A 25,211-nucleotide genomic window follows, 5' to 3' on the forward strand; every position below is an offset into this window, starting at 1 on the left:
ATAATAATAATAATAATAATAATAATAATAATAATAATTATTATTATTATTATTATTATTATTATTATTATAAACTGCAGGGGGAAGTTGCAAACAGATCACACTGAATTCTACCAAAAACATCAACAAATCAATGCTATGTATCCACAGACTGTATCACTCACTGAATAAAGTATAAAGCTAATTGTTTACACACACACAAAAAAAATCACTTTTTCTCCACTTTTCTATGTTTTTGGTAAAATAACCCTAAAGTTTAATCTGAACTTTTATGAATATGTATGATCAGTAAATTCAATATTGGAAAATACCTGATTTTCACTGGAAAAAATGCAAACTACAGAGGATTATTTCATGATAAATGGTGACAAATCACTTAGGAAATGTTAAATATAGAGGGGGAAAAAAAAAACCATTTGGGAACTACCACAAAAGTAGCACTGGGTCTTTAAGGGTTAAGATTTATTTGGCTTTCAGTGACGATTGTGGCACAAGTGTCATATTTAACACTGAGCAGATGGTGAAACTGTTGAAAAATGAATCAGCATCATTTCATTGAAACGCATGTGAATTTATTTTCAAACTATTACTGCGAGTTCTTTTATAAACTCACACTTGATTGTTTTCTTGGAGTTTAATGCATGATTCAACATGCCTGATGAATAACAGCCTTTCACACCCTAAATGTAAAACTACAAAATACCAACAGGGAATTAAAAAAAATTGGCACAATCTGTGATGTGTTTATCTGTTATTAAAACAAGTGCAGACATGCAGATGCGGGACAGATACCAAACAGGTTACCAATGGTTGCAATGTTGCACAATAACCACGAGATGTCACTAGAGTCCATATTTAGACATGAACATCCTCAAGTTCAACAGTTCAACATGGGGCAGTGAAGTCTATAGAAACATTAAATACACTAAGCATTCATCTGGTAAAGGATAAACTCTCCTCCTCTTTTAATTTTTGGCTTCTTAGTAATTTAAATTTTGTAGTTATTATAATGTTTGTCATTAAATATGTAGTTCAAGCTTGTTTTCTGTGTTGTTTTGGTCGTTTTTAACCCATTCAGTTCATTCTGATAACTGTTTCAACACATAAACAACTTAACTGTAATCATGTTTGAGTCCAAAAAGACATTAATTTACTTAGGATATCTTGATTTAATAAAAGTTAAATTAAAATAAAGTAAAATCTGTTAATTTTCTGACTTATCAAAGCTGTTACAGCAATAACAGTGTAGTAGAAGTCCAAGCTGTGACGCCTTTATGATGGAGGAGGAGTTTATGTTCTTATTTTGTCTGATAGAGGAGCAACAGAACCCTTAGATCAACACTTACTACGCTGTTTTTTTATTGTGAACTGTGGAACAATTTTCGAGATGTGAGAAAATAACAAGTATATTATAATGTTTAGCATTAAATATGTAATTCAAGCTTGTTTTCTGTGTTGTTTTGGTCTTTTTTTAACCCATCCAGTTTATTCTGATAACTGCTTTAAGACATAAATAACTTAACTGTAACCATGTTTGAGTCTAAAAAGACAATTATTCACATGGGATGTCCTGATTCAATAAAAATTAAATTAAAATAAAGTAAAAATCTATGAATTTTCTGACTTATCAAAGCTGTAACAATAATAATAGTATAGTATAAGTCCAAGCTGTGACGCCTTTATGATGGAGGAGGAGTTTATGTTCTTATTTTGTCTGATACAGTAGCAATAGAACCTTTAAATAAACACTTATTACACTGTTTTTTAATGTGAACTGTGTAACAATTTTCGTGATGGGAGAAAATAACGGGTATATTATAATGTTTAGCATTAAATATGTAATTCAAGCTTGTTTTCTGTGTTGTTTTGGTCATTTTTAACCCATTCAGTTTATTCTGATAACTGTTTCAACACATAAATAACTTAACTGTAATCATGTTTGAGTCTAAAAAGACAATTATTCACATGGGATGTCCTGATTCAATAAAAATTCAATTAAAATAAAGTAAAAATCTGTGAATTTTCTGACTTATCAAAGCTGTAACAATAATAATAATATAGTAGAAGTCCAAGCTGTGACACCTTTATGATGGAGGAGGAGTTTATATTCTTAGTATGTCTGATAGAGTTGCAATAGAACCCTTAGATCACAGGTGTCAAACATGCGGCCCGGGGGCCAAAACCGGCCTGCCAAAGGGTCTAATCTGGCCCCTAGGATGAATTTGTGAAATACAAAAATTACACTGAACATATTAATAATCAAGGATGTTAAAATTATTTTAGGTCAGTTCAATCTAAAGTGGATCAGACTAGTAAAATATTATCATAATAACCTATAAATAATGAAAACTGCAAATTTTCCTCTTTGTTTTAGCATAAAAAAAGGAAAATTAGAAAAAAAAAAAAAAAGTTACATTTACAGACTATCCTTTTACAAAAAATAGGAATATTCTGAACAAATATGAACAATCTGAAATGTCTTAAGAGAAGTATGTGGAATTTTAACAATATTCTGTCTGTTACTAAATCTTTAAGTTGTGCTGCACATGTAGAAATGATCAACTTAGGCGTAATATTGTTAACAATGCTCTTTTTTTCTTCAGAATTTTCAGGTTGTTCATATTTGTTCATGTTATATTCAAGTGCAGTTCGTAGGTGCAAACATTTTCATAAAGGAATTTTACTTTTTTCACTCAAAAACATAGAGAAAACTTTGAAGTTGTCATTATTTATCAGTTCTTATCCTATTATTTTTATTATTTTACTGGTCCGGCCCACTTTAGATCATATTAGGCTGTATGTGGCCCCTGAACTGAAATGAGTTTGACACCCCTGCCTTAGATAAACACTTATTACACTGTTATTTAACCCTTTCATGCATGAATTATGAGAATCTTACTCAAGATTTTTTTTTTCCTGAGTATTTTTATCCCTCTTTATGCACAAAAAAACCAATGTGATTGAATTTTTTTTTTATGAACCTATTTTTTCATGGAGTTACAAAAATGTCCATTCAGCCGCACACCATGCGTTCAATTCCTGAAGCAAAAAAAACATGCATTTACTGACTGAAACTATGAAATAATTTCTTAAAATGCTGCTAATCTGATATTTTCTCACATTTTTAACATACTATAATACTAGTTATTACTCACTCAGATTATACGCAACAACAACAACAAAAAAAAAAACTTTTTGTTTAAAAAAAAAATTACAGTCTAATAACAATTAGGAATTTATTTACACTCAAATGTGTTTCTGCAGATCAGGTTTATCAAGAACAGGAAAGTTATAGTCATGGTATGAATTACAGTGTATGGGATAGTGCATAAGGGTCAAAACACAATATTCAAAATCTCTCTGGAGGGACATTTTTGAGACAATTTGACAGATTAGTGTTGCTAAATGACCCAAATTTGTACTTTTAAATTCATTTGTACTTTAGTTGGACCATAAGGGATTATCCAAAACAAGGAGCTACTTTATATTGATGTAAATGTTGGAATGGCAATCAATTAAAGTTCGCTCTCTGACTGGACATTACTTGTGTTTTGACCAATAAGTGTCCACTGTGTTGGCTGATATGCAAGTAAAACAACCAAATCTTTGAATATAGAAGAGAACAGCTGTAGAATAGCTGTCCACTGTAGTGCATGAAAGGGTTAATGTGAACTGTGGAACAATTTTGGAGATGCGAGAAAATAACGAGTATTATTGTGTAAAACATAAAATAATGGTGTATCTGAATGTAAACAAGGGCAGATACATTAGTTTCTGTGTGAAATAAAACTTCATTTAATGTTCCCACACTCTCAAAAATAGAGGTACCAGCTTGTATTTAAAAGGGTACAAATCCTTGTCGCTGGGGGTGTACTTTTTTTGAGAGACATTTCTGTACCCTTTCGAAATGGTCCATTTTTGTACCTTAAGCACTTTACATAGAATGAAAACTCTCATATAGCTGATAATGCCATGATGTTTAAAGTTTGAACCGGTGGCCTAATTGAGAAAAAAAAAACAAAAAAAACCCGACATAGGCAAGTTACGACATCAAGACATGGAGGTGTGAATGAAAACTTGATAAAAACAGAGATTATGGCAATAATCAGAGGTTTTAATAGGATAAATAAATGATTAGGCTATTATCATTGAGCTAATTGGGCTATTAAATTAAAACACAAATTATTATTAAATATAATATAGAGTAATTACAGTATGATATATAATAAATAATGCGCTAAGCCTAATGTTTTAACTATAATTAGGCCTACTGTTCAGTTATGATAATAATAATAATAATAATAATAATAATAATAATAATAATAATAATAATACATTTTATTTATAGGCGCCTTTCTTAGCACTCAAGGACACCATACAGTAAAACAGTAAAACGGGAGAGTATAAAACAAGCAATAAAGCAGAGTAAAAAAATAAAAGGCAGGTTAAAAAAAAAATGACATAGGCAAGTTACAACATCAAGACATGGAGGTGTGAATGAAAACTTGATAAAAGCAGAGATTATGGCAATAATCAGAGGTTCTAATAGGATAAATAAATTATTAGGCTATTATCATTGAGCTAATTGGGCTATTAAATTAAAACACAAATTATTATTAAATATAATATAGAGTAATTACAGTATGATATATAATAAATAATGCGCTAAGCCTAATGTTTTAACTATAATTAGGCCCACTGTTCAGTTACAATAATAATAATAATAATAATAATAATAATAATAATAATAATAATAATAATAATAATAATACATTTTATTTATATGCGCCTTTCTCAGCACTCAAGGACACCATACAGTAAAACAGTAAAACGGGAGAGTATAAAACAAGCAATAAAGCAGAGTAAACAATAAAAGGCAGGTTAAAAAAAAAAAAAAAAAAAAAAGTTCTCCTAGCCTATAGCCTATTCTCATGGTCTACACACATTTTTTTTATAATGCTGCAGGGTACCTTGTAGTACAAATTTGTACTTTACATAATTCTGGACCTTTTTCACAGTCTAAAGGTGCAATTCTGGCCTCCTAAAAAACAATATTGTACTTTTGAGAAAACATCCTTAAAACTGTACTTATAGGTACATAAATGTTCTGATCTCGTACCTCTATTTTTGAGAGTGCACATAAGATGTTTACTAGGGGAAGAATGGAAACAACCTTTTTTTTTTTTTTTTTTTTTTTTGGTAATACTGCGATTTGATTGGTTGTGCTGTTGCGTCAATCAGCGGTGGGCGGTGCCAGGAGGCAGATGATAGTTCCAGTAAGTCCTCACATGCCGTACAACGCACACAGTCAACAGGGTGGACGGGACGCACACGGAACATCACCGACAAGCGGACAACAACAACAAACCAGAAGGAGCCGACGCGCTGCGGACACTCACACACGTTTGTTTTTGTTTGTTTTTTTTTTAAATTTGTGTTTTAAATGAAAGGCCTTTTTTAGTAGAAAGTTACTTTTTCTGTGCGTCTGTTCCTTTTCGGACCGGCTTGGGATGTGACTTCTCAGTACTTTTACGCACAGGCGCTCCAGTGTTTTCCTTGACGCGCAGACGCATCTTGTGTTTCCAAAAAAAAAAAACAAAAAAAAAAAAAAACCCAAGTTGTCAGTTGTGGACCAACACATCTGTCACATTTACGTGACTTTTTTTTTTTTTTTTTTTTTAAACACTTGGCTCCGTCACCTCTCGATCATGGCGGAAGCGGCGCAGCAGCAGCCACACCTGGTGGAAATCGACCCGGATTTCGAACCACTTTCGCGGCCCCGGTCGTGCACTTGGCCCCTACCCCGGCCGGAGTTCATCAACCCGGGGGATTCGAACACGTCGTCGCCGGTTCCGTCTGTGAAGCAGGAGCCGGCCGGTAACGCAGAGTACATCAACAACCTCAGCCTCCTGGAGGAGACTGAGGACTTCACGGAGCAGGAGAATGTCATCCTGTGCGCTGATTTCCAGTGTCAGGAGAATTGCGCGCACCAGCAACATCCACATCAACATCAGCAGCAACATCAGCAACAACAGCAGCATCATCAGCAGCAGCAACACCAGAACCCGCAGCTCCCTCCTCCTCCTCCTCCTCCTCCTCAGCAGCAGCAGCAGCAGCAGCAGGTGCCTCTCCTCTCCTCTCCCGCCGGATCGTCGTCTTCAGCCGCCGCGGCCGCAGCTGCAGCCGCTGCCCAGAGGAAGAGCAGCTCCTCCCGGCGAAACGCATGGGGGAATATGTCATATGCAGACCTCATAACCAAAGCTATTGAAAGTTCCCCTGAGAACAGACTAACTCTGTCTCAGATTTATGACTGGATGGTGAAGAGTGTGCCTTATTTTAAGGACAAAGGTGACAGCAACAGCTCTGCAGGATGGAAGGTAGGTGCACTTCTCATCTTTTTTTTTTTTTTTTTTTTTTTTGAGGAGGGGGGGTCACTTTTCCTGCTCTGTCTGTGTGTGAGATGTTGGTTTTACTCATTCTTGATTGACTTTTTGTGCCTGATCTTAACAGTAGGTTCACAGGGACTTCATTGTGCTTTATGTTATGTTTTTTATCTCCTGTGGTATCATTGTAAAATCCCTCCAGGGGTTTTTGGCCCATCTGTGGTGTTTAATAGTCACTTTATTATGACTATATAATCCCTTTTGGTCAGGGTTCAGTCATCTATCATCATCACTGTTGTCCATCTCTAGTGGAGTTGCAGGGACTTCATTACATTACATTTACAGTCAAAAAATTATTAGACCACCCCTTGTTTTCTTCAGTTTCGTGTTCATTTTAATGCCTGGTACAACTAAACGCACATTTGTTTGGGCAAATATAATGATAACAACAAATATATTTTAAATTTCAGAGCTGATATCTATCCATTTTCCATTTTTTCCACACTTTTTTCATGCATACATACATACAGTCGTGGAAAAAATTATTAGACTACCCTTGTTCTCTTCAATTTTTTGTTCATTTTAATGTCTGGTACAACAAAAGGTACATTTGTTTGAACAAATATAACAATAACAACAAAAATAGCTCATAAGGGTTTAATTTCAGAGCTGATATCTATCCATTTTCCATGTTTTCTTGATAATAACCAAAATCACTTAAGTTCTTACATCAATATCTATGGCATTGTACTGACAAAAACAGTGCTTTTAGGCATTCCATGTTTTCTTTTCTGTCTGTTTTAGTCACATGACGCACACAGGAGTTAGTACTGGATTGCATAACCATTGTTTTTGATGACTTTTGATGGTCTAAGAATTTTTTTCGTGACTGTAGCAGACGCTTACAAAGCATCAGTGCTAAAGTACAATAAGCAAAACAATATCAAGTGCAAGAAAAAGTGAAATGCAACTGTTTTCTGACACCGGCTGGAGCGTGCATGAAGAGTTAAGTGTCTGTTAAGTTGCTAACATCAGTGTCTCATCATCCAGTCATCTATCCAATCCGTAGCAATTAAGCAAAGTGACCAGTTGCTACCATGACCTTACAGAGTCATCTGACTTGTCCCTGCTGTATGTGATTTATACGAGTCTGCTGACTCAACAGGGTGTTTTTTTTTCTCTTTCTCTTCTCCCTCTGTCTCTTTCTTCGCCTTATTGCTTCAGCACTACCCTGCAAATGATGCCTGCGAATGATTTTCAGGCCAATATCACAGCATTTCAGATCCGTGCCTTTTGAATGAAGCTGTAGTTTGAATTTGTAAGGGAACAGTGAGATACTAGACGGATTCATGTGTCCTGAAAGCACTCCAAAACATTACACAAGAGGAGTTTTAAAGGCTCTGATGTGGTGTGACAGGCCCTCCCACCACACACTATTGAAGGGCGTACACCTCCTTTTGGAGACGCATAGTTTCAGTGGTGTCTGACAAAAAAAATTGATGACAGTCTCTCCCAGTGGGAAATCATATTGAGCCTGTAGCCACACAGTGAGAGATTTATTACGGCATCCCTCTGTTATAGGCCGTCTGGGTTGCCTATGATGATTAAAGCAGTTGTGGAGTTTCTTTGTCTTGCGCTGACGGACCAGGCTCCACTGTTTTTAGGTCGTGCTGAGATGACACTTAACGTCACTCACTATCACCGGTGAGGATTTATATAGTTTTTTTTTTTTTTTTTTTCGGTCTATACTTAATGGCATGCAGGCAATGATGTTAAAAAGTAACACTCTGATCGCACATCTCTTAACAACATTGACCTCAGTAGTGACAAAAACACAGGTTGAGCTGTGAATTGTGGTTCAGTGGAAAAACTGTTTCCCAGGGTAGTATGAGATCCAATTTGTATCACTGTGTATATGCTTTTTAAGCTTCAGGTTCATCTTATTTTGCATGACAAGTCCTTTATTTAGATTTGTGGCTCGTTCTACTACCAAGAGTACATATATATATATATATATATATATATATATATATATATATATATATATATATATATATATATATATATACTATAAAACTATAAAAAAAACAATAATGCTTTCCTTGTATTTGTGCTTAATATATGTATGCATGAAAAAAATGACACCACATGCATCATCCTCAACATTGCTTCACTGTTCACATCCTGCAGGAGGTGGATCGCTTCTGTTTTTGCAGTGTCACAAAGATAATAAGTTGTGCATAATTAATTGTTGTATCCTAAGGGCCTGTTTATGCACTATGCATCATATGTTTCTAATGGACAACCGTATTAATTGGCTCCCCACTGCTGCGTTACACCTAGAAATGGACCGATACTGGATTACAGTCGTGGAAAAAAATGATTAGACCATCAAAAATCATCAGAAACAATGGTTATGCAATCAAGTACTAACTCCTGTGTGTATCATGTGACTAAAACAGACAGAAAAGAAAACATGGGATGCCTAAAAGCACTGTTTTTGTCAGTACAATGCCATAGATATTGATGTAAGAACTGAAATGATTGTGGTTATTATCAAAACAACATGGAAAATGGATAGATATCAGCTCTGAAGTTAAGCTATTTTTCTTGTTATCATTATATTTGTCCAAACAAATGTACCTTTAGTTGTACCAGGCATTAAAATGAACAAGAAATTGAAGAAAACAAGGGTGGTCTAATAATTTTTTCCGCAACTGTATGTATGTATGCATGAAAAAAATGACACCACATGAATCAACCTTAACACTGCTTCACTGTTCGCATCCTGCAGGAGGTGGATCACTACTGTTTTTGCATAATTAATTGTTGTATCCTGAAGTTATTACCACTAAGGGCCTTTTTTCACACTATGCATCATATGTTTCTAATGGCCAACAACATTAACTTGCTCCCTACTGCTGCGTTACACCTAAAAATGGACCGATACTGAATTACAGTTGCGGAAAAAATGATTAGACCATGAAAAATCATCAAAAACAAAGGTTATGCAATTAAGTACTAACTCTTGTGTGTATCATGTGACTACAACAGACAGAAAAGAAAACATGGAATTCCTAAAAGCACTGTTTTTGTCAGTACAATGCCATCGATATTGATGTAAGAACTGAAGTGACTTTGGTTATTATCAAGAAAACATGTGAAATGGATAGATATCAGCTCTGAAATTAAACTCTTATGAGCTATTTTTGTTGTTATCATTATATTTATCCAAACAAATGCACCTTTAGTTGTACCAGACATTAAAATGAACAAGAAATTGAAGAAAACAAGGGTGATCTAACGGCCTAATTTTTTCCGCGTTTGTATTTTTAAGTGCAATAGGTGTAAAAAAAAAAAAAAAAGAAAAGAAAAAAAGTCCATTATACTCAAATAACCTTTCTGTGCTGGTGTTATTTGTATTTTCCAATAGGCTTACGGAGGTCAAGAAAGTGCTATCGCTCCCTAGTTACAGTGTAATTGGGAAGTTATCATATAGCAGAGTGAAATCTCCAGTGTCATTACCTAGTAGATGGTTCACATTTCTAACACATGCGACGGGTGTATGTTTATTGTGTCTTTGCGTTTCCCTTGCATTGCTGCGTCCATTTAACGGTTCTTCTGTGATTGGTGGCTTGTAAAGGGGCGTTCAGCCGCTGCCTGGGCTCACTGCTTATCCTGCCATGTTGGGGGTGTAGACTGAGTAATACTGTGGGAAAGCAAAGTGCCATTCACTGCTGCGAGGGGAGTTATTCATAGAGCTCCCCTCGGTTTCACACAGGGGGGCTATCGCACATTGTCTCTTCACAGTGAGTGTACTTATGAGCCGGCGAAGGCCAGAGACGGGAGATGAGGAGAGAGGGCCTGTATGCTGAAGGTGACAAGGTGGTGTTTTCAGGCGTGTTTTGTTGTTATTGTTTGCCGACACTTAAAATTAATTAATATGTCTGACAATGTACTTGTTCGGTGAACGTCTACTCCAGTAAGGTTCCTCCTTTTCACACAGATTGTAGCTGGAACCACCAAAACAACAGTGATTATGTGGGAGACAACAGCAAAAAGACATAGAATAGAATAGAATAGAACAGAACAGAATAGAATAGAATAGAATAGAATAGAATAGAATAGAATAGAATAGAATAGAATAGCAGGCTATATTTGTAAATAAGAATCTGTTCTTAATTGCTTGCCTGGGTAAATAAAGGTTAAATAAAAATAGAATAGAATAGAATAGAATAGAATAGAATAGAATAGAATAGAATAGAATAGGCTTTATTGTTATTACACAGGTTGTGCAACAGGTAGTCTCTGCCAGCAGCAGTGCACTATGAGACTACATACAAAATATAAACATAGATAGATAGATAGATAGATAGATAGATAGATAGATAGATAGATAGATAGATAGATAGATAGATAGATAGATAGATAGATAGATAGATAGATTTAAATATAAAAGTAGTATTAAAAAACACAAATGTGCAAGTTTATAAATGTAAATATACATATTCCTGGCATGAGGTACATTTTAACAAAACAAAAGTAAATAAAGGTTAAATAAACAAAGAGAATAGAATAGAACAGCAAGCTATATTTGTAAATAAGAATCTGTTCTAAATTGCTTGCTTGGGTAAATAAAGGTTAAATAAAAAATAGAATAGAATAGAATAGAATAGAATAGAACAGAATAGAACAGAACAGAATAGAATAGGCTTTATTGTCGTTACACAGGTTGTGCAACAGGTAGTCTCTGCCAGCAGCAGTGCACTATGAGACTACATACAAAATATAAACATAGATAGATAGATAGATAGATAGATAGATAGATAGATAGATAGATAGATAGATAGATAGATAGATAGATAGATAGATAGATAGATTTAAATATAAAAGTAGTATTAAAAAACACAAATGTCCAAGTTTATAATTGTAAACATATATATTCCAGGCATTAGGTACATTTTAACAAAACAGAAGTAAACAAGCAAAATAGTCACCCAAGACATATATAATTATCAGTGCTTTGTTTCTTTGTTCCACTGACTGTTCAGCAACTTATATTATTTATTTAGCCAGGAATAAAAGGATTTGTTGATATTAAAAATCTATTTTGCAAGAGTGTCCTGGCCAAGACAGCAGCGGCCATACATCCACAGTAAACATGGATTTTAAAACATACATATAGAACACCACCAATGATTTAAACGGTACTAAAAGTCTACGACAGTGTTCCGTAAAACCATCTCAAAGCCAATCCAATCAGTTGGAAAAACACCTACATCCAGATTCATCCTATTCCCATTCATTTAAAACGTTTTGGATTGTATTTAAAGAGACAGCCCCTTCATTTGTAGCTCCTTCTGTAGGTTGTTTCAGGCTGTGGGAGCAGAAAATTTAAAATCTTTCTCTCTAAGTTCTGTTCCTGAATGTTCTAAATATTTGACTTTCAGCTCCGTTTCTCTGAAGTTACCAGACGAGCCATTATCCCCGTGAGCAGACTGGTGTCTCCTGCAGAGAACCCTGCAGAATGCATGAAGTTTTCATTAATATACCATTAAGTCTGTCCGCCTTTTAATTGTTGGAGGCTGAGCTGGCCGATCCTCCACAGTCGGTCGTGTCTGTTCTGAGTCATGACAGCCTCCACACTTCTCAGGCCGTCTGCGACAGTGTGAATTCAGAGGACAGTTGTGCCAGGTGGGACCAGCTTGGAGAAGCTCTGTGAGTGGACTGGACACTGGCCCTGGCAGAGGATGCCATCCAACAGGAAGAAGAACAGATGGCTCAAATTATGTATCACCAAATCGTTCTGCAGCTTATTTATTTCTAATAAGTCCTGACTGCACTAACTGAAGCTTTTAAACGTCGATGACATTATGCACCATCCCTGTTTTATTTCAGTAGATGATACTGATGTGTGTACTGTGCATACAGGTACAAGCAGCATGAACGTAACCTACAGGGTGGGGAAGCAAAATTTATAATATTTTGAAGCAGGGATTGAAAGACAGTGTATGACCAATTAGTTTATTGAAAGTCATGAGAATTTATTTGCCACAAGAAAATTGACATAATAGAAAATGTTTTTATTCTATGTGTCCTCCTTCTTTCTCAATAACTGCCTTCACACGCTTCCTGAAACTTGCGCAAGTGTTCCTCAAATATTCGGGTGACAACTTCTCCCATTCTTCTTTAATAGTATCTTCCAGACTTTCTGGTAATAGTTTTGCTCATAGTCATTCTCTTCTTTCCATTATAAACAGTCTTTATGGACACTCCAACTATTTTTGAAATCTCCTTTGGTGTGACGAGTGCATTCAGTAAATCACACACTCTTTGACGTTTGCTTTCCTGATTACTCATATGGGCAAAAGTTTGTGAAAAGGTATGGATAATAGTGTTAGGTATGATTATGACATCAATATATGTTTGGTTTCAAAACAATTGACGTAGTGCCTGCTGAGAAAAAACAACTAAATATTCATTGTAAATTTTGCTTCCCCACTCTGTAGAGCTGGGAGATTAAACGATAACGATATATATCACGATATAACTTTTCCTTGATCAAAATATGAGACATGCTCGATACAATTTTGATAGAATTCATTCGTCTGTTTTGACAGACATAAGAACAGCCAATCATAATTAACCCATAAAGACCCAGTGTGCCTTTTATGGCAGTTCCCAAATGAAATTTTCTCTATTTTTATCCTCACTTAAGTGATTTATCACCATTTAGCTACTCAGATATTATTCTCTGTATTTTGCATTTCTATGTAAAAATCTGGTATTTTCTAAAATTAAAGTTAAAGGTTATCATATCCAAAACAGAAAACTAAAGAAAAAGATTATTTTTTCTGCAAAATATATCATTTACTGAACATAAAATAAGTCTGTCCTTCCATTGTTATTTATCCAACTTCATGGTGAATCAATGTTGTAGAAGATGACGGTGTTCCCACGGTAACTACGAAGCCTCTGAATGTCCAAATGGGTCATATCTGATGACCATGAAAAGACGACAAACTGCATTTTACACCAGTTATTTACATGGATTAATAGAGTAAGTGTATCAGCAGGTATTAAACATTTTATATTTATGAATAAGTTTGGTCGCCGGTGGATATTTGGGTCTTTATGGGTTAAGTAGTGTCACACCGAACCAATCATACTAGAGCCACGTCATGTTAGGTTGACGCACACAGCACAGGCGTAAGAGAAGCCGCAGCACACACACTACTGTTTGGCTGCGTTCAGAGATAATGAGTGTTCCCTCAGGAGAAAACGTGACTGAGAACTCAGGCGACTGGGTTACTGAAAAGTAGGGTGCGAACTGTTTGGGTTCGGGCTTTTCAATACAGTATGGAGATACATGTGGACTATGTGAAGAATGCGAACACTCACCGCAGTAAAGATGGGAAGAGATTCACAGATTTGTACTTCGCGGCTCAATAGATCATCTGTCAATAATCTGTTCGGCTTTGGTAACAGAGAGGAAACCAGGGGCGCCGCTACCAATTGTGGTATCTTGTTGATCTGTGTCGGAGCGGGGGGTATGATGTGGGGATGCATACATAACGTCACTTATGCTAGTGTAAAACCAAAACTACTGAAACTTAACATACTTTCAACGTCTGACTCCCGACTTCTGTGGCTCTCTTATCTTACACGAAATTTTCACAACTTCTAGCCTATATCAAGGTTAGAATAGTTTGGGATTTTTCATTATAGTTTAGTTTTATTTAGTTTTGACTTTTTTTTCTATGATTCAGTTAGTTTTAATTCATTTTTAGAGCAGATTTGCTTTTTTTTTTAATTAATTTTCTTTTTTTCTAAATGGTTAGTTTTAGTTTAGTTTTAGTATTAATTTTAGTTTTGTTGTATCTTTTCTCTTCTTCTCCGTCGTATTCAAATAAATCCCAGACAGGACTCTGCTACTGTCTCCCAACTTTAGTTTCCATGTTTCCAGGTAGAGTGGCGACCAGAAGACGACTGGAAACCACAAGTGACGGACCATCAAGTGTCATATGGTGCCGCTAGCTAAAATTGCTCGAGTGAAATAAATCACTTTCCTATCAATCCAACACTGACAAAGATGAAAACGAAGGGAATTTTATCCATAATTTTTATCCGTTTTAGTTAGTTTTGTAAACACACAATACAGTTTCAGTTAGTTATCGTTTTTTTCTTTTAATTATAGTTTTTATTTATTTCAGTTAACGAAAATGATTTTACAATTCCAGTTTTTGTCATTTCGTTAGTTTTTGTTAACGATAATAACCTTGGCCTGTATCCACTGGCCCCCCTCCACTGCTCTATGGACCCCCCACAAATGCTGGGCCCCATGAATTTGTCATGTCCCCCCCCCCCCCCATCGGCACCCCAGGAGGAAACTACAACCCCATTTTCATCCACACAAACGGTCCTTAACTATCAGTAGATGGCATTACCTCAAATGTGGAGCCAGTTAGCGAGCACTAGTTTAGGGACCGTCTGTAAAGTGCTACCCAGAAAATGTCTACATATTTAAAATTCAACAACTTTGCTTCTACTCAGTGAAATGGCACCAGATTTATCGCAAACACTCATAAATCAGTTCTGCACACACTACACCACTTCGATAGGGCAAATACACTGAACAAAAATATAAATGCAACACTTTTGTTTTTGCTCCCATTTTTCATGAACTGAACTCAAAGATCTAAAACTTTTTCTATGTACACAAAAGGCCTATTTCTCTCAAATATTGTTCATAAATTTGTCTAAATCTGTGTTAGTGAGCACTTCTCCTTTGTCCTTTGCTGAGATAATCCATCCACCTCACAGGTGTGGCATATCAAGATGCTGATTAGACAGCATGACTATTGCACAGGTGTGCCTTTGGCTGGCCACAATAAAAGGCCACTCTAAAATGTGCACTTTTACTGTATTGGGTGGTCCAGGGGGTCACAAAACCAGTCAGTATTTGGTGTGACCACCATTTTCCTCATGCAGTTTCCTTATGGTAGAGAAATGAACATTCAATTCACAGGCAAAAGCTCTGGTTGAGATTCCTGAAGTCAGCATGCCAATTGCATATTCCCTCAAAACTTGTGACATCTGTGGTATTGTGCTGTGTGATAAAACTGCACATTTTAGAGTGGCCTTTTATTGTGGCCAGCCTAAGGCACACCTGTGCAATAATCATGCTGTCTAATCAGCATCTTGATATGCCACACCTGTGAGGTGGATGGATTATCTCAGCAAAGGAGAAGTGTTCACTAACACAAATTTAGACAGATTTGTGAACAATATTTGAGAGAAATAAACCTTGTGTGTACACAGAAAAAGTTTTAGATCTCTGAGTTCAGCTCATGAAAAATGGGAGCAAAAACAAAAGTGTTGCATTTATATCTTTGTTCAGTGTATCATACACAGATTATCCAAAATATAATATGAGGTTCATCTCTGTATTTAAATGGGTCTATATAGCGTCACCAAATGATGTATTGTTTGCGTATTTGTTTAAACAGTTGTAGAACATTCTTCACATCTGTCATGTTCAACCTCTGACATAAAATAAGTCATATTTAAATCAAAAATAACCTTCTGATGTCTTCACAACTAACTTATGAGTAACAGAAAATTTTAGCTTGACAAAAATAGTGATTTGATTTATATCGTGATACATATCGACATCGTCTGATACAAAAAATATATTGTGATGTGTGTTTTTTTTTTCCATATCGCCCAGCCCTAACACAATCTGTACAAACCTTTACTGTTGGTACATTTAGTGCAAACACGCTCTCACATATGGATCAAAAACATCTGTTCTTTCCCGTTCTTCTCTACTATATGTACGTCAGCACAAGATAAATATTTAAATGGAACTCCACGGCTCAGGTGCTCTTTGATGTCAATATCGAGATCCGTTCAGTTGTCGGTTTTCTCTGTACATGGCGCGCTCTTGACCTGAAATTCTTCAGCCTACACTGATAAACACTCCCACGGGTCTCAAAACAAACTGTGCCGGAGCAGACAAACACATCGGTCCAAGCGGATTGCACAGCAAGCGACACATGGGTCATTACCATGTAAATGCCCCCTTTGACTCCAGTCCCTCTTAGTATTACATACAGTAAAGGGTTTAGTGTAGGTACTGAGAACACAGGCTCAGATGTCACGGTAGCAGAGTGTGAGTGGAATCTCTGCAGCTCACACAGTGGAAATAGGACACTTCATAACCACATGGCAGAGATCTGACCGGGGATCTGTATTCAGAAGGAAAGCTCTAAATGTGCGGTAAATGTTTATCTGAATATGCAAAGTAGAAGTCGACTGACAGTGATATGATAACAGTAGTTTTGAGGAAATAAAACATGATAGCTGATGCTTTAGCCAATATCAACCTCACCTGTACCTGCTTAATTTCAACACATAAAACCTATATATGCAGGTGTTTTTGTTGGTATCTTTCATTGGATAAATATTGAACTGAACATCAAACTAATCATGTGACATTTTTAAAAAATCTTTTAACCCTGTAAAGCTTGAATCATTAAATCACTGACAGAAAATTCCACGTCTTTGAAACTGGAGCCTTTATTGGTCCTTCTGAGCAACCACAATTTTTTGTTTTTTAAATATCAGTTTCCATGTATGAGTTTCAATTTGTATCATATTTGATACATCAGGTCTCAATGCTCAAATATTATTTTTGAACAAACAGAAACATAACACAACTAGAAGCACTCGGAGAGCGCAGACCTCCGCCAAGGCTGATCAGTGCCCCCCCCCATTTCCAACAAACCCTGAAAATTTCATCAAAATCTGTCCATAACTTTTTGAGTTATGTTGCACACTAACGGACAGACAAACAAACAAACAAACAAACAAACAAACAAACAAACAGACAAACAAACAAACCCTGGCAAAAACATAACCTCCTTGGCGGAGGTAAATATGTCTAACAAATTGGTAATTCCTTTTCAAAACTGGCAAAGTTCTGCCTCCTTCCTCATTAATGACAGTCTTGTAGTGTCACTGGAAAGGCCTCTGGTGAACGAATTCCTCACCCGGTAGATTATCAGTGTATTGCATGTATCTAATTGTATACATCAGGTTTTTCAAGAAAAAAAATATCACACTGATCATGTAGAGGGCTTCAAAAGTCACGTATCAAATACGATACATTTGGTGTTATAGGGTTAACCCTGTAGCTCCTGACATGTCTGTGGTGACCGTTCTGAATGTATAATTTATCTTAAATATTCATAAAAATTCAACCATTTGCTCAATAGGAAAAATGTCAAAATGCGTTGACAGAATAGACGTTGTTGTATTCGAAAGATGTAGACTATGATACACAATCATTTAAATAAAATACGTAAAAAAAAAAAAAAAAGAATAGACCTCATTCTTTCTATAGATATCTGAGCATGCTCAGTGTGTCCCCCGCCGCCTGTGGAATGGGGGGCAAAACCCCAAGTAGAGAGTAAGACAGACTCGCTATAAAAATAGACAGTTTGAGCTTTTTTTTTTTTTTTTTTTTTTACACTGTTTTCCTTGTTGTTTTTACTGTTGTTTGTGATGTTGTCGTGTTTTTCTTTTACTAGCGGCATTGTACCCGTGGTGCCATTGTACAATTGCATGAGAGACTAAAATCGCCCAGCATACCTCACAACATTTGAATACGGACGGATTGTGCCTAGTAGATAGTCAGGTAATGTTTCTATTCATTTGGCGAGTTCGGCGGCGACCCTATGAAGGCTGAGGAAAATCCATACGAACGCCCTCCTGTGCTGCAACATCGATCAGACAGACACCGGATGGACACAGATCGTATATTATATAGTCGGAGGATTTTTTTTTTTACTGTATTTTTACTGAGTTTTGACCGTATAACTGCTTTTTGGAGTTCAAGCAGGTTCCAAAAAGCAACTGGACTGATTTAGAAAAAAAAGAGCCCCAAAACAAAAACTACTGAGCCAAAATTCAAATACTTGTTGTTCAGTGTGTCCCAGTTCAACATCCTAAATCTCTTACTGATGTGCATTATTTAGAAAAAAAACTGTCACACTTCAATTCCTCTCTGTCTTTTTCTGTTATCCCTGTTTTGACCTTAAAACACACCGTAAAACAAAACCACTGAAGAAAAGGAACACAAACACATACTCACTGCAGCTTTAATGACACTTCACAACAGACCCTTTCATTCAAAATAATGTCTCAGGGGTTAAAAGGTAAAGCCATTATTTTTTCTTCAGTATCTATTATAATCTTTTAACTTTTGGCCACTGTTAACAGTAATTTCTTCTGTTATTCATGCTCTTGGCATAGATGACTCAGTCTGACTCTAATGCAATGGATCTCATGACCTTTGAACTGCATTTTGCCTCAGAAAAAAATCAAAGTGATGCTCATGACACCAGATATCATGGAGATACATCTAAAAAATAAAACAGAAAAAAGTGGCCGTGCATCACATGACTCGTGATGTTACTCTGAGCTGAACTGTGATAATCAATTAATCAGATTGAGTGCATTTTTAAAGGGGTCATATTTTGCTAAACCCACTTTTCTTAGTCTTTGGTTTATTATTTGTGTATTTGGACCTTAATAGTTCAAAAAGTGTGAATTTGAACCCTCCAGGTGCCGCAAAGCTATCTTTATATTCATTTTGTCAAAAATTGAGTGGATTTCTACAACTTGTTTTAATTCCTGCGTAATTTGTTACATCTATAACTAGTTACGTCATGACATTTGCACATATAAAGTCACGACTTCAGACGAACATTTCTCCGAGTACGAAGAAACAGGACAGAGCAGGACAGTCGACAACCTGGTGGGGGTGGGGCCTGAAGTAGCTCATTTGCATATAACCCTTTTATGTATACTGGTCACTACAGTGGACAGCTATTCTACAGCTGTTCTCTTGTATATTTATGGATTTTTTTTTTTTGGTTTTTTTCCATATATCTTTATTAAAGTTTTAAGACATTACATATCTTTTCTGACATGAATTGGTAACCTTGTGTAGATCTCCCCTGAGCATAAACCCCCAGAATCAAAAGCCCCCCCCTCATAGTTTTCACACAGTTTATCAGTAAATACATATTTCTTTGCTTCAAAAATTAAACGCAAGGTGTCCAGCTGATGATGATGATGATGATGATGATGATGATTATAATTATTATTATTATTGTTATTTTTTTTTTGTTTTTTTTTTACTTATTTTATCTATCTATCTATCTATCTATCTATCTATCTATCTATCTATCTATCTATCTATCTATCTATCTATCTATCTATCTATCTATCTATCTATCTATCTATCTATTTATTTTATGTAAGAAATTTTTCAATCACATTGTTTTTTTCATGTTTAAAGAGAAATGAAAACACTCAGGGAAAAAATCTTGATTAAGGTTCTCATAATTCGTGCATGAAAGGGTTAAAGGGCCAGCGCTCAAAATGACCTTTCTGGTGTCACTACTCAGAAATAGGGTTGAAGATGGACCTGTGGAGTTGAATTAATGAAGAATTCAGACCCAAGTATAGCATTTACAGTTTATGTAGACCACAGGGAAATGTTTTCAAATGCATAATTCCATTTAAAAAAGCCAAATATGACCCCTTTAAGAGTAAAAAATAGGACTAATGGCCCTTTATCTTATCGGCATGTTCTATCAAGCATCAATCACAAGTTGAATTTATGAGGTTGTCAGGTTCTGTCTCTTTGTTAGAGCCATCTGGTCTTGATGCAGGAGATCAGTCTCCCAACAGAAGTGGGTGGTACTTTCACTGGAGGAGAACTCAACTAATCAGATGAAAATCCATATATGACTTCCTATCAGTGCTCAATAGTAACTATACTGATATCTGTAACCATTTCCGTCTTATAAGCTATCAAAATATGGTCCATTTAGTCAGTGACCCGGATGAATGCAGCCAGTTGAAAAACCCTTAGTATGTGGGATGTTGTTTACATTATGGTTAAAAAAAGAGTGCAACATAATTATCTATGACTATCCTGATCACCTATCTGTTTATATCTGTAAATTATATTGTCTTTCATCGAGATACATGTATTTGTTTTTATTAGTGGTTTTCGTATTTTGAGATCCAGGTTGGGTTGGTATGGGGGTTGCCATTGGTTTAGGTGGGGGGGGGAGTATACTTCTTGTGTCACAAAATCTTATATCATAAAATGTGAATTTATTTCTTTATTTGTATTGTACTTTTGGAGATGCACAATGAAAATAAAAAAAATAAATAAAACATATGGCTCATTATAAGAAGCAGGAAATTTTTCATTTTTCAAAAAAATTGTCAATAATTCCAAGAATCAAAATTTATCAAAATTTAGACACATTCCAGAATCCTTAGAGTAATCTGATTTATACACATTTCTTTATCAACTAGCACCACTACATCATGACAGGAGAGGGACTGTGTTGGGTTAGGTGGGGATAAATGGGATTACTTTGAGGGGATTATTTGTATTTTGTTTAGGGATTCTTTTGGTTTTTTCCTTTTCTACAATGTACAGTTCTGTATTGTTCATTTTCATTATTGTTTGCATTATTTGTAAGAACATAATACACATTGTCCTAAGGAAGCTACATATCAAATTTAAAATGAATCTAAGCAGTAGTTTTATAGGTGGAGGTGTTTTTCGTTTTGGGCTTAAAGACATGAAAATAATTGTCATATTAATTAATAATGAAAATGATACTAAATTGTAACCATACAGTCATATAAAAGTGCAACAGAACACTGCTCTAACAGCCATGTCGCTGGTAAAAAAATCAGGCACTATAAATGAAATGGATGTGGTTTTGCAGCATTGCTCAACCCGTCATATGAAAGGGTGTGACTGTGGTATCAGTAAAGTCACCTCCGGTTGACGGATTTCTTTTCGTCTCTGGTTTGTGTCACCCAACCCTTCTTAAACAGTGTATTAGAACTGAACTGATTAATGATGGTGATTATCTTATCTTTTATTTTATGTATATACTTTTATTTGTCCTGTCAGATTAGTCTGCCACATACTGACGACACAGAGGTGAATATGTTTTAATGTTAGAACACAATGTCTACTGCCTTAAAATCACTGTAGTTTGTCTCCAGGTGATTTGATGCATTAGGTTGTGCATCCTAAAAGCTTTGCACATTTTATTTTTTTATTTATTTGACCTTTATTTAACCAGGAAGTCCCATTGAGTTTCAGAATCTCTATTGCAAGGGAGACCTGGCCAAGGTAGCAGCCTTACAAAATCCCAAAAATTGATAAAATTGATTAAAACATTGATAACTATCCATCCATCCATCCATTATCCACCGCTTATCCGGGGCCGGGTCGCGGGGGTAACAGTCTAAGCAGGGATGCCCAGACTTCCCTCTCCCCAGACTCCTCCTCCAGCTCTTCTGGGGGGACCCTGAGGCGTTCCCAGGCCAGCCGAGAGACATAGTCTCTCCAACGTGTCCTAGGTCTTCCCCGAGGTCTCCTCCCGGTGGGACATGCCCGGGACACCTCCCCAGGGAGGCGTCCAGGAGGCATCCGAAACAGATGCCCGAGCCACCTCAGCTGGCCCCTCTCGACGCGGAGGAGCAGCGGCTCTACTCCGAGCTCCTCCCTGGTGACTGAGCTCCTCACCCTATCCCTAAGGGTGCGCCCAGCCACCCTGCGGAAGAAACTCATTTCGACCGCTTGTATCCAGGATCTTGTCCTTTCGGTCGTGACCCAAAGCTCATGACCATAGGTGAGGGTAGGAACGTAGATTGACCGGTAAATCGAGAGCTTCACCTCTCGGCTCAGCTCCTTCTTCACCATGACAGACCGGTACAGCGACCGCATCACTGCAGACGCTGCACCGATCCGTCTGTCAATCTCACGCTCCATCCTTCCCTCACTCGTGAACAAGACCCCAAGATACTTAAACTCCTCCACTTGGGGCAAAGACTCTCCACCGACCCGGAGAGGGCAAACCACCATTGATAACTATTAAAAAAAAAGTTTATATTACTGAAAATTTTTGCAGCCTTTTGGTACAGCAGAGTAGAAAATGTAATTTGGTTATTCACGTCTTGATGTTGATTATCTTTGATTTTAGATTTTCTTAGTGATGTAAATATCTGTATAGGGATCATATGCATGGAAAAAAAAACAGATTACAATGATTGAATGAATGCTTTGATTGTAATTTTTGCATTTCTACTGAAAAAAATATACAGATGAGAATGTACTTGCATCCAGAGAATATGTTTTTAGCATAAGTTGGTGCATCATTCTGCATCTTTTATGTTGTTATGTCCGCTTGAGACCCACCTATGCATTTTATCCTCTGTAGGGGATGAGAGTTTCACAGCTTTACTCCATTGCAAAGGAAAAAAATTAATAAAAATAACAATTAAAAATGTGTTTGTTACATTATGTTGTTTCAAATCAAGTCAATTATTTAATGTAAAGAAGCCAAAAGTCTTACTTTCCAGGGTCTCAGGAGGATATTTTGACTTGTTTCGCTTTTATATATTGCAAGTTTGATTCATTCATTTTTCATTTTTTCATTCATTTATTTGTTTTGAGCAAAAGAAAAAAAAATGTGTACAAGGAACTAATATCTGAACAAATTCATTAATAAATAAAGATGATCAAGAGAAAAAAGCAACTGCCATGTACACTAGTAATAACATAAATTCTGCTCAAAAAGGAGTGGGAAGAAGAAAACTTATTAAAGCCCACCCCCCGTCTCACACTTAATATAATTTAATATAAAAAAACATATTAATTATATTATATTTTTATATTAATTAATATAAAAAAGCCAGAAGTCTTACTCTCCAGGGTCTCAGGAGGATAGTGTGACTTATTTTGCTTTTATATATTGCAATTTTGATTCATTCATTTTTCATTTTTTCATTCATTTATTTGTTTTGAGCAGAAGAAAAAAAAATTGTGTACAAGGAACTCTGAGCAATACCTGAGCAAATACATTAATAAATAAAGATGATCAAGACAAAATAGCAACTGCCATGTACACTAGTAATAACATAAATTCTGCTCAAAAAGGAGTGGGAAGAAGAAAACTTATTAAATCCCGCCCCCGTCTCATATTTAATATAAAAAATATATTAATTATATTAGATTTTTATATTAATTAATATAAAAAAGCCAAAAGTCTTACTCTCCAGGGTCTCAGGAGGATATTTTGACTTGTTTCGCTTTTATATATTGCAAGTTTGATTCATTCATTTTTCATTTTTTCATTCATTTATTTGTTTTGAGCAAAAGAAAAAAAAATGTGTACAAGGAACTAATATCTGAACAAATTCATTAATAAATAAAGATGATCAAGAGAAAAAAGCAACTGCCATGTACACTAGTAATAACATAAATTCTGCTCAAAAAGGAGTGGGAAGAAGAAAACTTATTAAAGCTCACCCCCCGTCTCACACTTAATATAATTTAATATAAAAAAACATATTAATTATATTATATTTTTATATTAATTAATATAAAAAAGCCAGAAGTCTTACTCTCCAGGGTCTCAGGAGGATAGTGTGACTTATTTCGCTTTTATATATTGCAATTTTGATTCATTCATTTTTCATTTTTTCATTCATTTATTTGTTTTGAGCAGAAGAAAAAAAAATTGTGTACAAGGAACTCTGAGCAATACCTGAGCAAATACATTAATAAATAAAGATGATCAAGACAAAATAGCAACTGCCATGTACACTAGTAATAACATAAATTCTGCTCAAAAAGGAGTGGGAAGAAGAAAACTTATTAAATCCCGCCCCCGTCTCATATTTAATATAAAAAATATATTAATTATATTAGATTTTTATATTAATTAATATAAAAAAGCCAAAAGTCTTACTCTCCAGGGTCTCAGGAGGATATTTTGACTTGTTTTGCTTTAATATATTGCAATTTTGATTCATTCATTTTTCCATTCATTTATTTGTTTTGAGCAAAATTTAAAAAAAAGTCACATTTTTGTGTGTACAAGGAACTAATATCCGAGCAAATACATTAATAAATAAAGATGATCAAGACAAAATAGCAACTGCCATGTACACTAGTAATAACATAAATTCTGCTCAAAAAGGAGTGGGAAGAAGAAAACTTATTAAATCCCACCCCCCATCTCTTATTTATACAACATAACACTTTTGCTTCCTTAATGATATAGTAACATCTTGATAATATTGAGGTGGATTTTTCAGCTTGTTTTTTTTTTTTTAAAGAAATACAGAGATTAAAACTTGTAATCCTAACTGAGCACAAAGCCGGTTTAGTTTTTTAAAAAGTGCCAGAGTGCTTGTTTCTGTGGCTCTGAATGTGTATTAGTAGGGCAGAGATCTGGACAGAACAGCAGTCCTCCTGTTCCTCCTGGTTCAACACCCCCACCACCCCCCGAGGCTGTCGAGGAGTCCAACCTTGGCATCACCCCAAGACATGAGGGGCAGCTGTGTTTCTCAGGCGAAGCGCTGGAGGAGCACTCCTAACCCTCCTCCCCATTTCCTGCCTGCCTCTGCATTTTCTGGTTTTCTATCTCTGCACAATCAGGCCACAATAAAGGGTTTTTGAAGGGTTACTGCACCCCCACCACCACCACCACCACTACTACTACCACCCTCTCAACCCATACCCCTTCTCCATCCTCCCTTCAAACCCAGAGAAGCTAACCACTTTAATGCGTTCAAGGAAAAAAAAAAAAAATGAAGGAGATAAAGAAAGTAAAGGAGAGAAACGGCTCAGACCCACAGCGTTCTGGGTGACACTTGTTAGGAGTTGCATAACAAGACGTTTACTGGAATCAGGGAGCCGCAGGCCAAAGT

General features: G+C 35.9%; 1 protein-coding gene across 1 annotated transcript in view; it reads left to right on the forward strand.

Moving 5' to 3' along the window:
* Positions 1-5,281: 5,281 nt before the first annotated feature.
* Positions 5,282-25,211, forward strand: part of foxo1a (forkhead box O1 a) — a 56,838-nt gene continuing 36,908 nt past the window's right edge. The window contains exon 1 of the mRNA XM_030151944.1: positions 5,282-6,377. Coding sequence (XP_030007804.1) covers positions 5,709-6,377 — 669 coding nt within the window. The 5' untranslated portion in view covers positions 5,282-5,708. The remainder of the gene's footprint in view (positions 6,378-25,211) is intronic.

Source organism: Sphaeramia orbicularis, chromosome 13, assembly GCF_902148855.1.
Source record: "Sphaeramia orbicularis chromosome 13, fSphaOr1.1, whole genome shotgun sequence".
Classification (NCBI taxonomy): Eukaryota; Metazoa; Chordata; class Actinopteri; order Kurtiformes; family Apogonidae; genus Sphaeramia; species Sphaeramia orbicularis.